A 19,068-nucleotide genomic window follows, 5' to 3' on the forward strand; every position below is an offset into this window, starting at 1 on the left:
GCACTTTGGGAGGCCAAGGCGGGCGGATCACGAGGTCAGCAGATCAAGACCATCCTGGCTAAGGTGGTGAAACCCCATCTCCACTAAAAACACACACAAAAAAAATTAGCCAGGTGTGGTGGCTGGTGCCTGTAGTCCTAGCTACTTAGGAGGCTGAGGCAGGAGAATGCCGTGAACCCTGGAGGCAGAGCTTGCAGTGAGCCGAGATTGTGCCACTGCACTCCAGCCTGGGCGACTCAGCCTGGGCAACAGAGCCAGACTCTGTCTAAAAAAAAAAAATTGTTAAATGCATTTCTCAGTTTAACATACTTCTTAACCCAAATTTCATTTTGTCAATATATTATAACTTACATTTTATTTTAGCAACTGTTTGTGACTTATTCACATACTAAAGATTTTCTCAACGGTAGTCCCTATTTTTATACTTCAGAATTTAGTTTCTAATTTGCCTGTGAAAGCATTTTGAATCTTTTTTTACTCTTTTTTTTTTTTTTAGAAATGATGCCATGATTGATTCTCACTTAAAATTCTCAGATAATTTTTTTTTTGAAAAAAGATAGAATAAAGTTGTGTGCCATGTGTGCTATCACAACTATGTGATCATTTTCAGTTTCACCCACTGAACTGACTAGAAAAACTAACTTCACCATTGTTACAAAAAGTAACCCTAAGTTTTGGTAACTCCACTAGTTCATTCGGTGAATGGTGATGTGCCTAATAATATAGCATTTTTTATTACAATTGCGTAATCACATTCAAATTCCTGTTAGCAAAAATTAACTTATGTTAAACAAAGTAAATCTATTAAAACATGAGTCCTCCCCCAGCCCCAACTGAGGATCTTCATGTATATATAAACCCAAACATAAAGACTCTGTATTCAGGTCATAGGAAAGCATTTTAATAATTGCTGCTTAAGATGATTAAACACACCTCTTGGGTTATCTACTAAGGCCATAATGAAATCCTGTAGTTCAGGTGAAATAGACAAATATGGACTGATCGCCATAACACTTGGCAAGTTGGTTTAAATTATGGACCAATAATTTTTATTTTTTTCCCAAAACGTTTAGACAAATTGTGTACATACCCTATGTCAGGAAAACGGAATAACGATAATAAGAATGCAAAGCTGTAAAGCTATAATTATATGGAATATATATATTTTAAATTATCTGCAAATTGGTAGCCCTTAAGCAGTTAAAATAAACTTACCTGTTTATATTGAATACCATTTGTAGATTGCTCTCTAATTGGAAGACTCACATACTATATGATTTTCTTAGGATTGTGCTTATATGTTATCTTTTTATGAAGAAGATGACTAAAAACATTTTAGATATGTGAAAATGGCTGTTTGATTATATACAATTGCATAATGACATCTGACTTTATATTGCAACCTACAGTTACCAGCCAATTACCCGTACAATGTGGAAGATGTTACCAGAGGTTCTGTATACCATATGGCCTAAAACTTTTGAGGAGAATTATTTTCCTCTGCTTAACAAAGGCATATAAGGAAAATGTTACAAAATTTTTTATTAAAATGCTGGGGCAGTGACTCACGCCTGTGATCCCAGCACTTTGGGAGGCTGAGGCAGGTGGATCACGAGGTCAGGAGTTCAAGACCAGTCTGGCCGTCTCTACTAAAAATACAAAAAATTAGCTGGGCGTGGTGGCGGGTGCCTGTAATCCCAGCTACCCAGGAGGCTGAGGCCCGAGAGAATCACTTGAAGCCAGGAGGCAGAAGTTGCAGTGAGCAGAGATCACGCCACTGCACTCCAGCCCGGGTGACAGTGCGAGACTCCATCTCAAAAAAAAAAAATTTTATTAAAAATTTAAGACATCTTTCTAGGTTAGCTTCAATTTATTACTATTTTACAAGGAATAAAAATGAAACAATGCTAATAACTGTGTCTTTATTTACTTCACATATTTATTTCATAAGTTTAAAATAAATTATATCTCTTGCTATTTAATACTGTACTTGTTAAAATCTTGCAGCTTTTTCAGTGACAGCAGTTGAAATTTTATGTAACAGTATTAATTGCAATTTCTCTTAAATAGTAAGTGAGCTCAACATAATTTTCAGATAGGTCGAGTGAATCTTTGTGACTAAGACTAAAAGAATGATGATCTCTTTTATTTAATTAGTATATTAATTCCTTCTGTTAATTTATTAAGACAAATCAATACAAGTAATAACCTTGTTCCTCCTGGTACTTGAGATCATTTGAGATATATAAAAATTGATATGCATCTATTCTTTCTAGATTTTTATTTCTAACAATTAACATTTGTCTAAAGAGATTTGATAACTGTACTTCAATTATCCTTCTGTCTTCCGGCATATACACCAATGAGTTTATTGGAATGTGACTAAATTTGTTTCACTGTTTGAAAACGTATGATGTTCTACAAAATAATATGAATGTGATTAATGGATAATCTTCCTGAGAAGCAGATATTTTCAGAATAAATCAGTGCAATGACGGATATATGGTGTTACTGTCGAGAGAATTTAAGAATATCCAATTTTGAGTGTGTTAATCATTAAATATTGAAGTTCTTATGGGTAGAATCACCATTGTTTATCCTAAGGGAATTGCCGGGTATTACATATAATATTTGTAGTCAAAAACCTGAGAGCCTGCTTGTGGTTAAAGGGACATGGATGGAGTTGGAGGCCATTATCGTTAGCAAGCTAACACAGGAACAGAAAGCCAAATACTGCATGTTCTCACTTATAAGTGAGAGCTAAATGATGAGAACACATGGACACACAGAGGGGAGCAACACACACTGGGGCCATTTAGAGGCTGCAGGGTGGGAGGAGGGAGAGAGGATCAGGAAATATAACTGATGAGTACTAGGCTTAATACCTGGGTGATGAAATAATCTGTACAACAAAACCTCATGACACAAGTTTACCTATGTAAAAAACCTGCACTTGTGCCCTTGACCTTAAAAGTAAAAAAGCAGAACAAAACAGTCAGAACCATGCACCAATTTGGGATCGATAACACATAAAGGCAGCATATCATGTTATTTAAGTGGGTATGCTTTGGAACCAGACTGAGTTTATCTCCTGGATCAGCCATTTTCTGGCTCTGTGACTTTGGGCAAGTTACTTTTAAAGGTATAGTCCTTGACTTCAGTTTCTTCTCTTGTAAAACTGGAACATGGCACTTACCTCATTGGGTTTTTGGGAGAAATAAACCACTCAAATACATAAAAACATTTAGGAAAAGGAATACTAAATAATAATTGTTATCTTTGTAGTCCAGTTGTCAGATAATACAGATCAAGAATCTTGAATGTGGAAAGTAATTGGAGTGAAAAGAGAGAGAGCCACTGTATTTCATTTATTTCATCTGATAATGAAGATATTGACTAGACTAGATGTGAGCATCATAAGCACAAGGGCAAAGCCTTGTTAACTCTTAAATCCCAGTACTTAGCATACATATTTCCCCTTGGGCATGTAATAGTTTATTATGTGTTGAACAAATGAATCACTATTATTTATATAGCTCTTTATAGTTCTCAAAGCATCGTGATATAAATATTTATTTGCTTATTTCTACAACCATATAGCATTGTACCTTATTACACTGAGTGCTAGCTCTGTGCTAAGCATTGAGTTAGGTGGGATATTGTCATTATGTCTACCTGATGAAGTGCCAGTTTTTGAAATAACACTGAAGCCTAAAAAGGAGTGAATACCTTAACCAAAGCCACACAGCCCCACAGCTAGTAATAGACGGAGACAGGAGTCCAGACCAAATCTGTCTGACTACACAGTACAATTCTTAAACTAAACCATACTATATTTCTCCTTACATGAAAAAGAGGGTGTTAGAAGACATTAGCTATGATCACATAGTAAAGAATAGATCAAATACCAAATTGAACTCAAGGAGAAAACAGTGAGGGCTTGTAGAATTAAAATATATGATAATAATAAAGTGATCTATGATACAATTGTTATCCAAGAGGAGAATAAAGGTATTAGTTGATATTGGACTTGAATTGTTCAGTAATAGAAAAAGAGACTATAACTTCCAAACTAAAGAGTATGGGCTAATAATAATGGACCCAAAGCAGGCAAAACAGAGAGAAAAAGAAACGTTATACATACGGATGTGCTGTGAACAAATAGAAATAACACATACAAAATGATAAATTTAAGTATATGTTCATAATGACGTTAAATTTTAGTGGACTAAATTCACTGTATGCTTGCTTTGCATGTGTATTATATTTTAATTATATATTATATATATATTGTGTTTTCCTATAGAAGTCTTAAAATGTTCTATGACTTAAAATGTTTGTGTCAGTGCTTGAAATGTCTTTGTACAAGAAGAGTTTTAGTGTTCCCACTTTAAGAATCTAATCAACATCTTTGCCTCCAGTTTCCCCCCCAAAAAAAGCAGTGTGATAGACTATAGTGAATGTCTAAATAGTTTGTTCTTTAAAAAATATGTACAATATATTTAAAAGAGAAAATCTGAAACATGAGGAAGAAGATGAATTCCATATTCTACCAAAGTTATTCTGATTGAGCATTAAATTTAGCTGTTTTTCCATAGACAAATCAAAAGGTATGAATAGGTATTTCTTAGTCCAGGAGTGTATGTTATGGCTGTGTTTGTGAAATGTAATTATTTTAACCATTTTGAAGAGAAGATTTTTCAGAGATAAAAGTAATAACTTTTATGTGACGGTCAATATTAAGTCATATTACTAATTTTAGAACTTCCTTTCCTTGTAGGCTCTGAATGGCTTTGTATTAGTTGTCACTACAGATGCTTTGGTCTTTTATGCTTCTTCTACTATACAAGATTATCTAGGGTTTCAGCAGGTAAGTATATATTACTTATGTCATTTATATTATTATATCATTTACTTTTCATGTATGTTATACTTTTGGACACAGTTGACCATTTGTATGTATAAAGTATCAATATATGCTGTAGAATACATTATGTATTTGTAGCTAATAATTTTTTCTAATATTAATAATTTACTGCACTATTAATTCCTTTAAATCTTTATGCGATTCATGGTTATTGTGTTTCTTCTTTTGCTTATCAAGAATCTCATATATAAGAAACTTTCAGGCACATGGGGTCTAGGGGATAAGATCAAAATTATTTGGCATCAATGGATAGCAGAGTATATATGACAACTATGAAATGAATGAGGTGCTGTATAAAAAGTACAAGTAAAATCCTATGATTTATACCTTTAATTCTGATTTATGTGGATTATGGAAGATATCCTAAATCAAATGGTATATAAGCTGACCTAAATATTGTGTAGCAGGTGGATGGACGAGAGAACATAGGAATATAGAAGTACTATAAGCACTAGACTGGAAGTCATTGAAGGAAACTAACGTGACTGGCTTGTTTAATGTTATTGAATGAATGAAGAATAGATGGAATTATAAATACTTGACATATTTGAAGGACAATAACATCTTTTATGGTTTAAGAACCGATTGTAACATTTGAATGCTTGCTATTCTTGTATATCTGGTTCTCAAATTGCAATGTGCACAAGAACTCACCTGAAGACCTTGATAAAACTTGGTCATCTCTGAGACCCATTTGCCAGATGTTCTGAATCAGTAGTTCACAGTGGGGCTCTTGAATTTGCACTTCTATCAAGCTCACAAGGCTGCTGGTCTTAATAACAGTTATATAGACTAGAGCTTCAACTATATTGTATGTCCAATGGAGACCACTGAAGGCTTTTGTTAAAGGGGATGTGCATTTCAACTTGTGTTTCAGATGCAACTTCTGGAAATTGTGTAATGGCATCAAGATGATTTAATATGAGAAGATTAGGTTCCTAGGAAGATTTAAGTGTAGATGACTAAAATAGTGGAATCTAGCTACTACCACAAAGTCTAAACTTCTGATTTGTTGCATTCTAAAGAAAATATATTAATGTCCATAGAAAAGCCTGTTTGAAGCCAAATGAATTATATAACTGTCTTAATCATGATTTGATATTGTGATTTATATCAGTAAGAAAATCAAAGAGATCAGCCATTTTCCAATCCATTTTTTTTCTCCCATATACACATGGATTTTTTTCCTAAAACAACATTCATATCTGACACAAGTGGTAGATTAAGACACCATTTTTAAAACTGCAAGTTGTGACTCGCTCATGGGTATGCAGTCAAGACAGTGGATCACCATCAAACTGTTTTTTAGTTGTTCAGGATGGAATAATATAGAATACACAGTATTATCTCATGTAATAATGGTAAGTGTTTTGTGAAACTTTTCCATGTGTATATGTCTATGCATACACCTGTGACAGATAGAAATGTGTTTTTTATCACAACTTGCAGTTAAAAAAAAAGGAAAACTCTGGTTTAAGCACTAAGGGCTCAGCACTATAGTAAATGGTGAGAGGCAAGAGGAGGAAAGTGGGTTTGATATAGTAAAGGCACAATCCCTTGCTCTTGTGGAATCTACTTGGAGTGAAAATTTTATACGAAGAAAATTTTAGAGAACAGTGAAGGAAATACCTAGAGAATACCATTAAGCTTAGAGAAGTCAAAGAGGCCTGGGTGGTTAGGAAAAGCTGCGTGGAAGAGATAAGAATCTAAAAATTAACAAATGGATACGAAACATAAACAGATTTTAGTATGTTGCATTTAAGGAATGGGGAGGTGACTTATTTGAGCAAGAGCATTCACGTTGGGAACTGATGACAAGTAACTTTTGGCTTATCTGTTGTAGTGCCAGTCTGTCTAGCTTTTTCTATCTTAGGTGACTAGGGAACTTTAGGAATCATCCAATTTGTATTCATCACCACTAGCAAGCACCCACTAATCTAAATAGGCTTTAAAATTAATTTAGTAAGCCATATTTTTTTAATCAGTGCTTTTGTTGTATTCCTTGTATCTTTTTTCTTTAGTCTGATGTCATACATCAGAGTGTGTATGAACTTATCCATACCGAAGACCGAGCTGAATTTCAGCGTCAGCTACACTGGGCGTTAAATCCTTCTCAGTGTACAGAGTCTGGACAAGGAATTGATGGTAAGAACTGATGGTACAAAAGATTGTGTTGGTAGTTTTTAAATGTGATTCTGTGAAAGGAGGCTGGGAACCTGGAAGGTCATAGAACTCCATGATAGGGAAGTAATGGAAAGATATAAATCTGCAATCATAGGCCACAGTGAGCCTGATGAGCTAAGGAATATTTTGGCAAATGGGAGCCATTAATGAGTTTCAGGCAACAGAGTATTGCCATACTCAGTAATGTATTTTATAAAAATAAGTAGTACCATCATGAAAGATGGAAGGAAGGTACACAAGGTTGATACCTGAGTGCATGTAAATTATTGTGTTTAAAATGCACCAAAGAAAAAAGTAAGCTAGCATATACAAGTATAAAAATGCTTTTCTCAATGCAAAAAATGTTTTTGGAAATAAGTGTTAAAGAAAACAAAAATACGTTAGAAAATGTGAAAATTGTTGACAGTGATAGCTCAATAAAAATTACACAAGTTCTATCTGATGAAAGTGATATTTAATAAACTTTTAGTTTCTTGTCATTAGCTCTTCTGAAAATGATTTTTTTGTGTTCAGAATACAGACTCCAGTTTAGAAACTAATAGAAATTTTACCTACGCAGATGCTTAACTTTACAGCAAAATGGAAAGTAAATTTGTTTTGCCTTTATTTCTACAGAAGCCCCTGGTCTCCCCCAGCCAGTAGTCTGTTATAACGCAGACCAGATTCCTCCAGAAAACTCTCCTTTTATGGAGAGGTGCTTCATATGTCGTCTGAGGTGTCTGCTGGATAATTCATCTGGTTTTCTGGTAAGGTACAAAATCTTATGATACTGGCTCTTACTGTGGTTAAAATGAAAGCTTGAGGCAAATTTAATTTAGCAAAATTTAATTCATCAAAGAACTGTTCCCAAATCAGGCAGCCCTTGGAACCAGAGAGGTTCAGAGAGCTCACATAAAAACATGGGCTGGAGCATTTATGAACGGAAAATGCAAGTGAGGTACAGAAATAGCTTGATTGATTACAGCTTGGGGTTTGCCTTATTTGAAGATGATCTGATTAGTTGGTCACCTGTGACTGAGACTCAGCTATTCGGTTACAAAAGTTCACTTCTACTGTTAGGCTTTCCGTTAGTTTATATAGTAAATGAAGTTGCATTTCCTTGGTAAGGACTTAAGGAGCAGAGGCATCTTCAGCCTAAATTTGATTTAACATTAAGTTATAGAAAAAAAAAGTCAAGTGAAACCAATTTTCTTTGGTTATCTTTGATTTCAGCTTTAAAAATCTACCAAATAATTTGATAAGGTAGCATTTTAAAATAATTATTTCTGATTTTGACTATCCTCTATAATTCAGAAAACTGTTCTTTAGACTATAATAACAAAGATTGAGTGAAATAACATGAAGCCTTGTGTTTTGACTATTTTAGGATTTTTAAGATAGGAGAGAATTATGTAGCCCTTTTTTAATAGGAGGATTTAATGCCTGCTAGACAGAAAAATAATGGCCTTTCCATATGTCTCAAATAACTGCCACATAGAAAAATGATTGTATATTCGCAATTGTAGAATCATCATCTGATAGGAGACACTGTTTCTTGTTGCAAAGTCTGAACACCTGCATAGGAGTTTGCTGTAGGGAGCAGCCTAGGATTCCTCAGAGTGGACTTCTCTGTCTCTCATTGTATCCTTAGTTTGTGTCACCAAGTACAGGAGAAGAGAATACAGAGTATATTGTATACTTTTTGTGAATAACAAGGAATTTGAAACAGGTAATCAAATCTTAAATTAAGCATTACCAAGCAATGATTTTGGTTTATGTATTTCTGAAGAGGATTTTGCTGACTCAGAATTAGAATTGTGCTTTGAGGTAGTTTTCTCAGTATTATTGCTCATGAACAATTAGTATGTAGAGTCATGTGCTGCATAATGATGCTTTGGTCAGTAACAGACCACGTATATGATGGTAGTCCCATGAGATCATAATGGAGCCAGAAAATCCCTATCACCTAACGATGTCATAGCATTACTCACATGTTGATGGTGATGCTGATGGAAGCAAACCTGTGTTGCCAGTCATATAAAAAGTATAGCACATACAATTATGTATGACACATAATACTTGAAAGTAATAAATCACTATATATTTATGTATTTACTGTTAATCATTATTTTACTTTATTTTTTTATTTATTATACTTTTAATGATTTTATTTTAATCATTATTTTAGAATAAGGTTAACTGTAAAGCAGGCTCAGGCATGTCCTTCAGGAAATATTCCAAAAGAAGATCCCAGGAGATGACAGCTCCATGCATGTTATTGCCCCTGCAGACCTTCCAGTGGGACAAGATGTAGAGGTGGAAGATAGGAACATTAATGATCCTCACACGGTGCAGACCTAAGCTAATGTGTGGGTTTATGTCTTAGGTTTTAACTCAAAAGTTTAAAATGTAAAAAAAAATTTTAAAAAATGGGAGAAAGCTTATAGTATAAGGATGTAAAGAAAGAAAATATTTTTGTGTAGCTGTACACTGTGTTTAAGTGTTATTACAAAAGAGTCAACAGTTAAAAGTGTCAAAGTTTATAAAGTAAAAAAGTTACAGTAAGTTGTGCTGGGATTACAGGCATGAGCCACTGCGCCCGGGCTAAAGGAAAATATTTTTTATAAATTCAGTGTAGCCTCAGTGTATAGTGTTTATAAACTCTAATAGTGTACAGTAACGTCTCAGGCCTTCACATTCACTCACCACTCACTCACTGACTAAACCAGAGTAACTTTCAGTCCTGCCTGCCTTATTTACAAATAAGTACTCTTATACAGGTATACCATTTTTTATACTTTATTTTTACTGTGTATTTTCTATGTTTAGATACACAAATACTTACCGTGTTACAATTACTTAAAGTATTCAGTATGATACCATGCTGTACAGGTTTGTAGCCTAGAAACAAAAGGCTATACTGTATAGCTTAGATGTATAGTAAGGTATACTGTCTAGGTTTGTGTACCTACCCTCTGATGTTCACAGGATGACGAAATTGCCTAAGGACACATTTCATAGAACATGCCCCTTTTGTTAAGTGACATGTGACTGTATGTCTGAGGTGGAATACCTGTGTGCAAGAGGGTCTTTTCCTCCTTGCGCTGCTATTATATTGATGTCAGAACCATCCCTTGGACTGGTTGATACTGTTTTAACCAATTAAATATATCATGTTCATGTTTAAGTTGCCTTTGTTTTCCCTGTCTTCTAAATTTATTCCATATATTTACTCAGTAGAGCTCTGCATTCTTTATATGTTTTCATGATGATTCATTTTAGTGTTTTAATAAAATTATATTTTGTCTCTATAGAAAAGATTACTATGAACTATGCAATACGCTATGAGCTGCAATATAGTTCATGTATGCTTGAAAATGAATGTTTAGGGCTTTATTACCATTCAGGATATATTGATTGCCTGGTGTGCAAGGAGCTGTGCGAGGTGAAAATGATAGGGTAATGGCAAGCTTGGAAAATTATATAGGTATTCATGTTATGACCATTTAGGAACAAGGAGTGGTTCACTTATCCCTTTAGAATATTTCTCATATTACTCTTTGGGATAGTTTTAATGGGTGTCCCATGGAGACAGGAATGAAAGAAACTAACAGTTCTCAGCTTCAGGAATATTTATGGAATTATCAAGAACCCTAGAAGCAGCCATAATGGAGCCTTTTTAAAAGGAACTTTCATATTTTTAATTTTAATGAACTTTTTTTGTTGTTATTATTTTAAGGCAATGAATTTCCAAGGGAGGTTAAAGTATCTTCATGGACAGAAAAAGAAAGGGAAGGATGGATCAATACTTCCACCTCAGTTGGCTTTGTTTGCGATAGCTACTCCACTTCAGCCACCATCCATACTTGAAATCCGGACCAAAAATTTTATCTTTAGAACCAAACACAAACTAGACTTCACACCTATTGGTTGTGATGCCAAGTAAGTGAGACTTTGTCACTTTTATTCTATCAGATGTACATTATGCTTCAGTAAGTCTCTCTTAGCATGTAAAACATACATTGTGGACTGTATGTAATATTGTTTATTATTAGATTGGCTATTAGCTTTTATTCTTTCAGTGTAGGCTTTTACAGTAAAAATAATTTCATCAGGCTCACAAATCATCTTTTTAATTTTTTGCAAGACTTGTCTCAGATGATGATGTTCTTATATATTAGTAAGGTTTGTTCTTCTGATGACTTTTATGTTGGTTTGTTTTACGTTTTTAAATGGCACAAATGTTATTTGATTTCTAGCTCCAGAAGTTTCAGTAACTTTCAGAAAATTGTGAGCAAGAGTCTGATATTAAGCATTTATATCGTATCAAAACATATCAGTGCTTTTCTCCTTTCTAATGGGGGAATGAAGAGAGGTAATTTGAAAAACCTTCTTCCCTAAAAATAGATTATAAAAACGTTCCAGATTTATATTAAAGATTTTCTGTTACCCGTACATCTGCTCTATTCAATTCAGTTTTAGCATACTAATTTCCGTGGTTTTATTCAGGAAAAGAAAATAGGCTGAAACTGAAATTTGCAATCATAAGCAAGGAAGAGCGGTTTACATAGATGTGTTTAATTTCATATCTACTTACTGATGTGAAATTCTAAATGTGAACTAAAACATTGCAGAAACTAGCGTAAAACCAATGAATTTATCTTTGTTATTTCATTTATGTTAAATCATAATTCATTCTTATTTTACCTTTTTAAATTTTAAACAGAGGAAGAATTGTTTTAGGATATACTGAAGCAGAACTGTGCACGAGAGGATCAGGGTATCAGTTTATTCATGCTGCTGATATGCTTTATTGTGCTGAGTCCCATATCCGGAGTAAGTTGTAGTTCCTTACGAACATGTCAGAAAAAAACAGAATACACTGTAGTACATGTTTCAAATTCTTATGTAATATAACGTGTTTAAGTAAACTATATAGATAAACTTCTACTTAGTAACTTATCATCATGATTAACCAGGGTTACACTCTTTGTTCATTAACTTGTCTACACCTGCCTCATAGAAATATTGTTGTTTAGTTATTAAAAAATAACCATTTGGCCCATGAAGTTTTGCTTGGGAATTTTTAAATTACATTATTATCAATTCATAAATATATGTTAATATTGTAACAATGATGTTAATAACTCTACTTTAAAATTATAAAGTATTAGCCTGTAGGAAAATATTCCCTATTTAAAAATAATTTTTTAATCTTTTTTGTCCCCAATTTATGCTCTCTCTCTACTTTCCTGTGTTACTAGAATTGTCTGGTACATAATCTTCCCTTTAACATTTAAAATAATAAATTTAGTCTGAAGTGGAAAAAAAACTCTGAAAAACCATTTCCATGCCTTTTTTTGTGTGTGTTTAAAATGTATCATCTTTGGGGATAAAGGAAATACATCCAGAACTATGTCACAAGAGCTTTGTTTTAGGAATATTCTTTAATATATTGATTTGGGGTTTGATAATTTAATTTTTTAATTTTATTTTAGTGATTAAGACTGGAGAAAGCGGCTTGATAGTTTTCCGGCTTCTTACAAAAAACAATCGATGGACGTGGGTCCAGTCTAATGCACGCCTGCTTTATAAAAATGGAAGACCAGATTATATCATTGCGACTCAGAGACCACTAACGTAAGCAAAAGAATGTTTCCTGTTTTTGTTAACAGTTTTGTTTTCATAAGTCCTCTTATGTGAAAGCATAAAAATAATTCAAGCAGAATTTAGTCTGTAAATAAAAACTGAAAAGTTTAAGTAATTTGTCTAGAAAGAAGAGCACAGGTGAGAGACATTGAGAAGACAGAATTGACAAATTTTATTGAGCAGCTACATGTGCAGAGCTATAGAAAGAATAGTAAAAGAAAACACTAGGGTTTTATCCTGGGCATATGAAGTACATATGAAAAGCTAGTGTCATTGGTAAAATAAAAGAAAAATATAACAATGCTTTATTTAGAATATGTTCTCTAAACCCAGCAGTGATTTCAAGAGTTTCTTACATATGTTACAAATGAGTCCTTTATCAAATATTTGTATTGCAAATGTTTCCTCCCACCCTGGAGAATTGATTTTTGTCTGTGGCTTGAGGTAAGGATTGATTCCCCCCAGCCCTTATATGTATACCCAATTGACCAGTCACATTGAAAAGGTGATTTACTGAGAAGGTCATCTTTTCCCCACTGCACTGTATTTTGATCAGGGGATTTTGTCTTTGGTTCTCTGTCTGGATTGTGTTGTTCTATTAATAGTTCCATTGGTGTAGTTGTCTATTTTGTCTAGCATTACACAGTCCTAGTTATTCTATCTTTATTATAAATTTCTATGTCTGAGTGTGTCTTTATTTTGTTTGTTTCGCCTTTTTTGTTGTTCTGCTTGTGAAGATTGCCTTGGTTCTTCTTTGCCCTTTATAATTCCATATACATTTTAGAAAACAGTTGTCTGAAAATCTGTTGAGATTTTGAGTGAGATTACTTTGAGACTGTAGATCATTTGGGGAGAATTAACATCTTTTTAATACTGAATCTTTGAACCCATGAACATGGTGAATGTATGTGTGTATATAAGTACCCATGGAAGTATATGAGTATGTGTGTACAGATGTATATGAGTGCGTGGGTATGTGTGTACCTCTACAAATTTGTCCTTCTCGCTTGATCAATGTTTCTAGAAGGCACCTTTTTTAAATTAGACTTTATTAGTCTTTATTAGAATCCAACTTTTGGTTTATTGATTTTTTTTCTATTTTATACATTTGTTTTCAGTTTTAATTTTGTCTGCTCATTATTATTTTCTTCCTTCTACTTTCTTTGGGTATAATTTACGATTTTATCCAACTTTTAAAAAATACATACTTAAACATATATATCAGTTTCCCTTTAAGTACAACTTTACAACCCTCATCTTTTGCTATCTTATTTTTATTTAATTGAAAATACTGGCTAATTTTCTTTTTATTTTATTTTTATTCACGAATTATTTAGAAATACAGTGTTACTGTACTTTTTGGTGTTTGGGGATTTTTCTACTTGCCTTTTTGTGATTGACTTAGTAACTTAGTTCCACTATAGTCAGAAAACGTTCTCTGAATGAATTTCAGTTTTTTTGAAATTTGTGGTGGCTTATTTTATGATCTAATACACGGTCTACATTGGTAAAATATCCCATGTAATCTTGTGAAGAATACATGTTCTGTCATTTGGGAGTATGTTGTTCTTTTTGTATATCAGAAGTCTAGTTTGTTAATTGTGTTCATATTTCTATACATTTGTTATTTTGTGTGCTTCTGTTACTAAGACATGTTGTTTTCATTTATTTATTACTAATAGGGGGCATCTTTTTACATCTTTCTAGGATATTTTTCTTTTATAAATTACATTTGTGTCATTTACCTGTTTTTCTGTTGAGTTGTTTGCCTCTCTCTTAGACACTATTGGAGCTCTTTATTATGGATATGAAATTATATATATATATATATATGTTAAATTATAAATTATATATGTTACAAATATTTTATTTAAGAATTCTATTGCAAAAATACAAATACTTTAATATTAAATAACTTTCATATTACTAATTATGCCAATCTTTGTCTTTATAGCTTCTGGGTTTTATTAGAGAGGTTTGTTGTTTCAGATTCTTAAGTTTCTAATTCCTAATTTTTTTTATTTTGTTATTATTATTTTTTTGAGACAGGATCTTACTCTATCACCTAGGCTGGAATGCAGTGGCACAAATGTGGCTCACTGCAGCCTTAACCTCCCGGCTCAGGCAGTCCTCCTGCCTCAGCCTCCCGAGTAGATGAGACTGTAGGCATGTGCCACCACGCCTAGCTAATTTTTATTTTTTTGTAGAGGTGGGGGTCTCGCCATGTTTCCCAGGTTAGTCTCAAAATCCTGGGCTCGAGCAGTCCGCACACATCAGCCTCCCAAAGTGCTGTAATTACAGGCATGCACCACCGGGCCTGGCCCCTAAATTCTCGTAGTCTGTTTTTATGTGTAGAGCTTTATTCCACACAATTTTGTTTTTGTTTTTGTTTTTGCATGGTGTCAGGTAGGGTTGTAATGTGACCATGGAATTAACTAAGTTATTTTTAAAAAATTAAATCATTTAAATATGCTTGTCTGAAAAACAATTTTATAGCACCAGTCATGAGAATAATTGAGGTGAAAATAAAATATGCCCCCTTTTGAATTCAATCATAATGTATTTTGCTTGATGTTTTTCTTTCTTTAATAATTTTTATTTTAAAATGTTTGATAGAATTTTCTCTAAGACTTTTTTGTACACAACTTTAGAGATGAGGAAGGAAGCGAGCATTTACGAAAACGAAATATGAAGTTGCCTTTTATGTTTACCACTGGAGAAGCTTTGTTGTATGAGGCAACCAACCCTTTTCCTGCCATAATGGATCCCTTACCACTAAGGACTAAAAATGGCACTAGCGAAAAAGACTCTGCTACCAAATCAACTCTAAACAAGGATTCTCTCAATCCTAGTTCCCTCCTTGCTGCCGTGATGCAACAAGATGAGTCTATTTATCTCTATCCTGCTTCAAGTACTTCAAGTACTGCACCTTTTGAAAACAATTTCTTTAACGAATCTATGAATGAATGCAGAAATTGGGAAGATAATACTGCACCGATGGGAAATGATACTATCCTGAAACATGAGCAAATTGACCAGCCTCAGGATGTGAACTCATTTGCTGGAGGTCACCTAGGGCTCTTTCAGGATAGTAAAAACAGTGACTTGTACAGCATTATGAAAAACCTAGGCATTGATTTTGAAGACATCAAACACATGCAGAATGAAAAATTTTTCAGAAATGATTTTTCCGGTGAGGTTGACTTCAGAGACATTGACTTAACAGATGAAATCTTGACATACATCCAAGATTCTTTAAGTAAGTCTCCCTTCATACCTTCAGATTATCAACAGCAACAGTCGCTGGCTCTGAACTCAAGCTGTATGGTACAGGAACACCTACAGTTAGAACAGCAACAGCAACAACAGCATCACCAAAAGCAAGCAGTAGTGGAGCCACAGCAACAACTGTGTCAGAAAATGAAGCATATGCAAGTTAATGGCATGTTTGCAAATTGGAGCGCTAACCAATTCGTGCCTTTCAGTTGTCCACGGCAAGACCCACAACAATATAATGTCTTTTCAGACTTACATGGGATCAATCAAGAGTTCCCCTACAAATCTGAAATGGATCCTGTGCCTTATACACAGAACTTTATTTCCTGTAATCAGCCTGTATTACCACAACATTCCAAATGTACAGAGCTGGACTATCCTATGGGGAGTTATGAACCATCCCCATACCCCACTACTTCTAGTTTAGAAGATTTTGTCACTTGTTTACAAGTTCCTGAAAACCAAAAGCATGGATTAAATCCACAGTCAGCCATAGTAACTCCTCAGACTTGTTATGCTGGGGCCATGTCGATGTATCAGTGCCAGCCAGAACCTCAGCACACCCATGTGGGTCAGATGCAGTACAACCCAGTACTGCCGGGCCAGCAGGCATTTTTAAACAAGGTAAGGGTGTTATCAAACTGAATAAATCTTTCAGTGATTCTTTTTACCTTATAGACATGTTACACATTTTTTATGTCAGCTGATTTTAATCTGTTTTCCATAACGTTCATGGAGACAGCATTTTTCATTATATCTGTGACTACCTTTTTTTTTTTTTTTTTTTACAAGCCTGTACTTTTTCTAGTATGTTACTAATATATCATTCACCTGATTCATGAGAGAGAAAGATACGAAGGACTGAAGCAACATGAATGTGTCCTTAATATAAGATGACCTAAATTACCAGGTGAAATTAGTTTTTAGAAGTATTATGTTTAAAATAGATAATTTGGTTTATTCTTTCTGGATTCTTTAAAAATATGGCAATTTAAAAATTCAAACTTTAAAAAGTATTGCAATTTTTAAGAATAATTTCTTCAAAGCTCTATTTTTTTTATATATGTTTGAAATTGAGTTAAACTCAAATGTAAGTGTACTTTCTTACAATGCCTTTGAAACTCTAGATTAATTATATCCCTGGAATTCAGTCCTAGGCACCTCCATGTTCTCGAGCTATTCCTCCACATTACCTCCCCTATCCTCATTTTATCCTTTAAGGTAGAATGGCTTTCTTTTCTGCCTTTCTTAAAAGAGGTAACTCAGCTGGCTTTCTGTCATGGAAATCAAGCTTGATGGTGTATTTTTGTTGTTTAAATGTGTCATCAGAATCTATCTGGCAGTAAGCACACTTTAAAAATGATCACTGAAAAAAAAAGTTAACATAATGTTAATAGCTGCTGTCTCTGGCCACTCAGGAATATATCATGTTTGCATTTATGCTTTTCCATTAGAATATATTTAGTTCATTTTAAAGGATATTTAAGTTTAGCTTTAAACAATATCTTGACTAAAATTAAGCTCCTTGGCCCCTGTTTACTCTGTATTAGAGTATAATAATTAAAAGTATGACCTGAAGCTTTATCTTTAATTGTATTTTCTGGCTTTTTTCATACATTTTGCTTGTGTAATCATTTATGAGCTTTTTAATAGAAAATGATGGTGAAGATTTTTTCTTATTCTCATTCCTTACATCTTTCAATTGTATTAAAATTGAATAATATTCAGTTAATCTCAGAAAATTGCTATGAAAGTATATTTTACTCTTGAGTAAAGCAAATTGTCCAGAAGTTAATTCTGTAAAATTACATTTTGAATAAGGAGTTGCATGAGTAGCACGTAAGTTCTTTGCAATGTTTTCCCCTCACTACTTTTCATTGTTTCTTTGTGAATAAACAAATAATTCTGTAGACCTACATATACTCCAGAGTAGATGTTATTGAGCCTAAGACACTCAATATTGAGCCACTGAGTAGCTGTTGAGCCCTTGAAATGTGGCTAGTCCAAATTGAGATGTGCTGTGTGAAATACACATTGGATTTTTGAAGACTTGGCTTGAAAAAATAATGTAAAATATCTCATCTTTTATTGTTGATTTTATGTTGAAATGATTAGTTTTTCAGCAGCCACATTAAAAAAGTAAAAAGAAACAGGTAAAATTAACTTTAGTAATGTATTTTATTTAATCTACTGTGGCCAAAAATTTAAGTTCTGTATGTGACTCACATTATATTTCTGTTGGATGACACTGTCTGTACAGTATGTTTAAAGAGAGTGGCTGACATGAATTGTGTTATGAGTAATGAGAAAAAATCATTTAAAACTCACCATTATCCGGACAGGTAATACTTTTTATTTAAAGAATTTACAGTATTGCCATTCATTGAAGAGACAGGTTATATGACTTTTACTATAGATTTTATATATGTTTTGGAGGATCTGTGAAGTAATTAACATTTTGATTACTGAAGCCTGTTATGTAGGCTTTACAAAGGTAGATTTTATTTGAAGCAATTAAGGCTATGATTTTAATCTGTTTTAAAGTTTCCAGAACTTCCACTAACTAAAATATAAAGGCTCTATAATCTATAAAACTCTACAGAGCTGTGCATCTTCATGCCGTTCCTTTTTATTTTTCTTTTTTCTACTAGCAGTTATAGAAACCAGATTCATTGCAGTGTAAGAAAACAAGAAAGGGCATTTTCTTTTGGTAACTTGATTCTGTAATTAGAACTATGCTTTCAGTAGTATTAATTAAAAGTATGAATAAGGAATCAGTTATGAAAATCATACCTGTGGTGTAATATTTTAGGAATATTTAGAAACATTTAGAAAATCAGAAGCTACCTTTTTTGGAAAAGTTTTGCATTCCAGTGTAAGATTCCTGAATATAATCAGTTCATTGACACCTATAACTTGAAACCTGGTCAAAGCAAACCTACTTATGACAGAGAATATTTAACTGTAATTATTGACTGGTGCTCTTTGACCCATCAATTCCTGCCTGACCCAAAGGCAGTCTGAAATGAGACAGCTGTATCACTCATCTGTAC

The 19,068-nt window shown here is 33.5% G+C and overlaps 1 protein-coding gene across 1 annotated transcript in view; it reads left to right on the top strand.

Annotated features, from left to right (window-relative positions):
- Nucleotides 1-19,068, top strand: part of AHR (aryl hydrocarbon receptor) — a 47,168-nt gene that overhangs the window by 24,981 nt on the left and 3,119 nt on the right. Inside the window, exons 4-10 of the mRNA XM_050783107.1 lie at nucleotides 4,781-4,870; nucleotides 6,949-7,072; nucleotides 7,727-7,857; nucleotides 10,830-11,032; nucleotides 11,817-11,926; nucleotides 12,589-12,730; nucleotides 15,391-16,639. Coding sequence (XP_050639064.1) covers nucleotides 4,781-4,870; nucleotides 6,949-7,072; nucleotides 7,727-7,857; nucleotides 10,830-11,032; nucleotides 11,817-11,926; nucleotides 12,589-12,730; nucleotides 15,391-16,639 — 2,049 coding nt within the window. The remainder of the gene's footprint in view (nucleotides 1-4,780; nucleotides 4,871-6,948; nucleotides 7,073-7,726; nucleotides 7,858-10,829; nucleotides 11,033-11,816; nucleotides 11,927-12,588; nucleotides 12,731-15,390; nucleotides 16,640-19,068) is intronic.

Source organism: Macaca thibetana, chromosome 3 (assembly GCF_024542745.1).
Source record: "Macaca thibetana thibetana isolate TM-01 chromosome 3, ASM2454274v1, whole genome shotgun sequence".
Lineage (NCBI taxonomy): Eukaryota > Metazoa > Chordata > Mammalia > Primates > Cercopithecidae > Macaca > Macaca thibetana.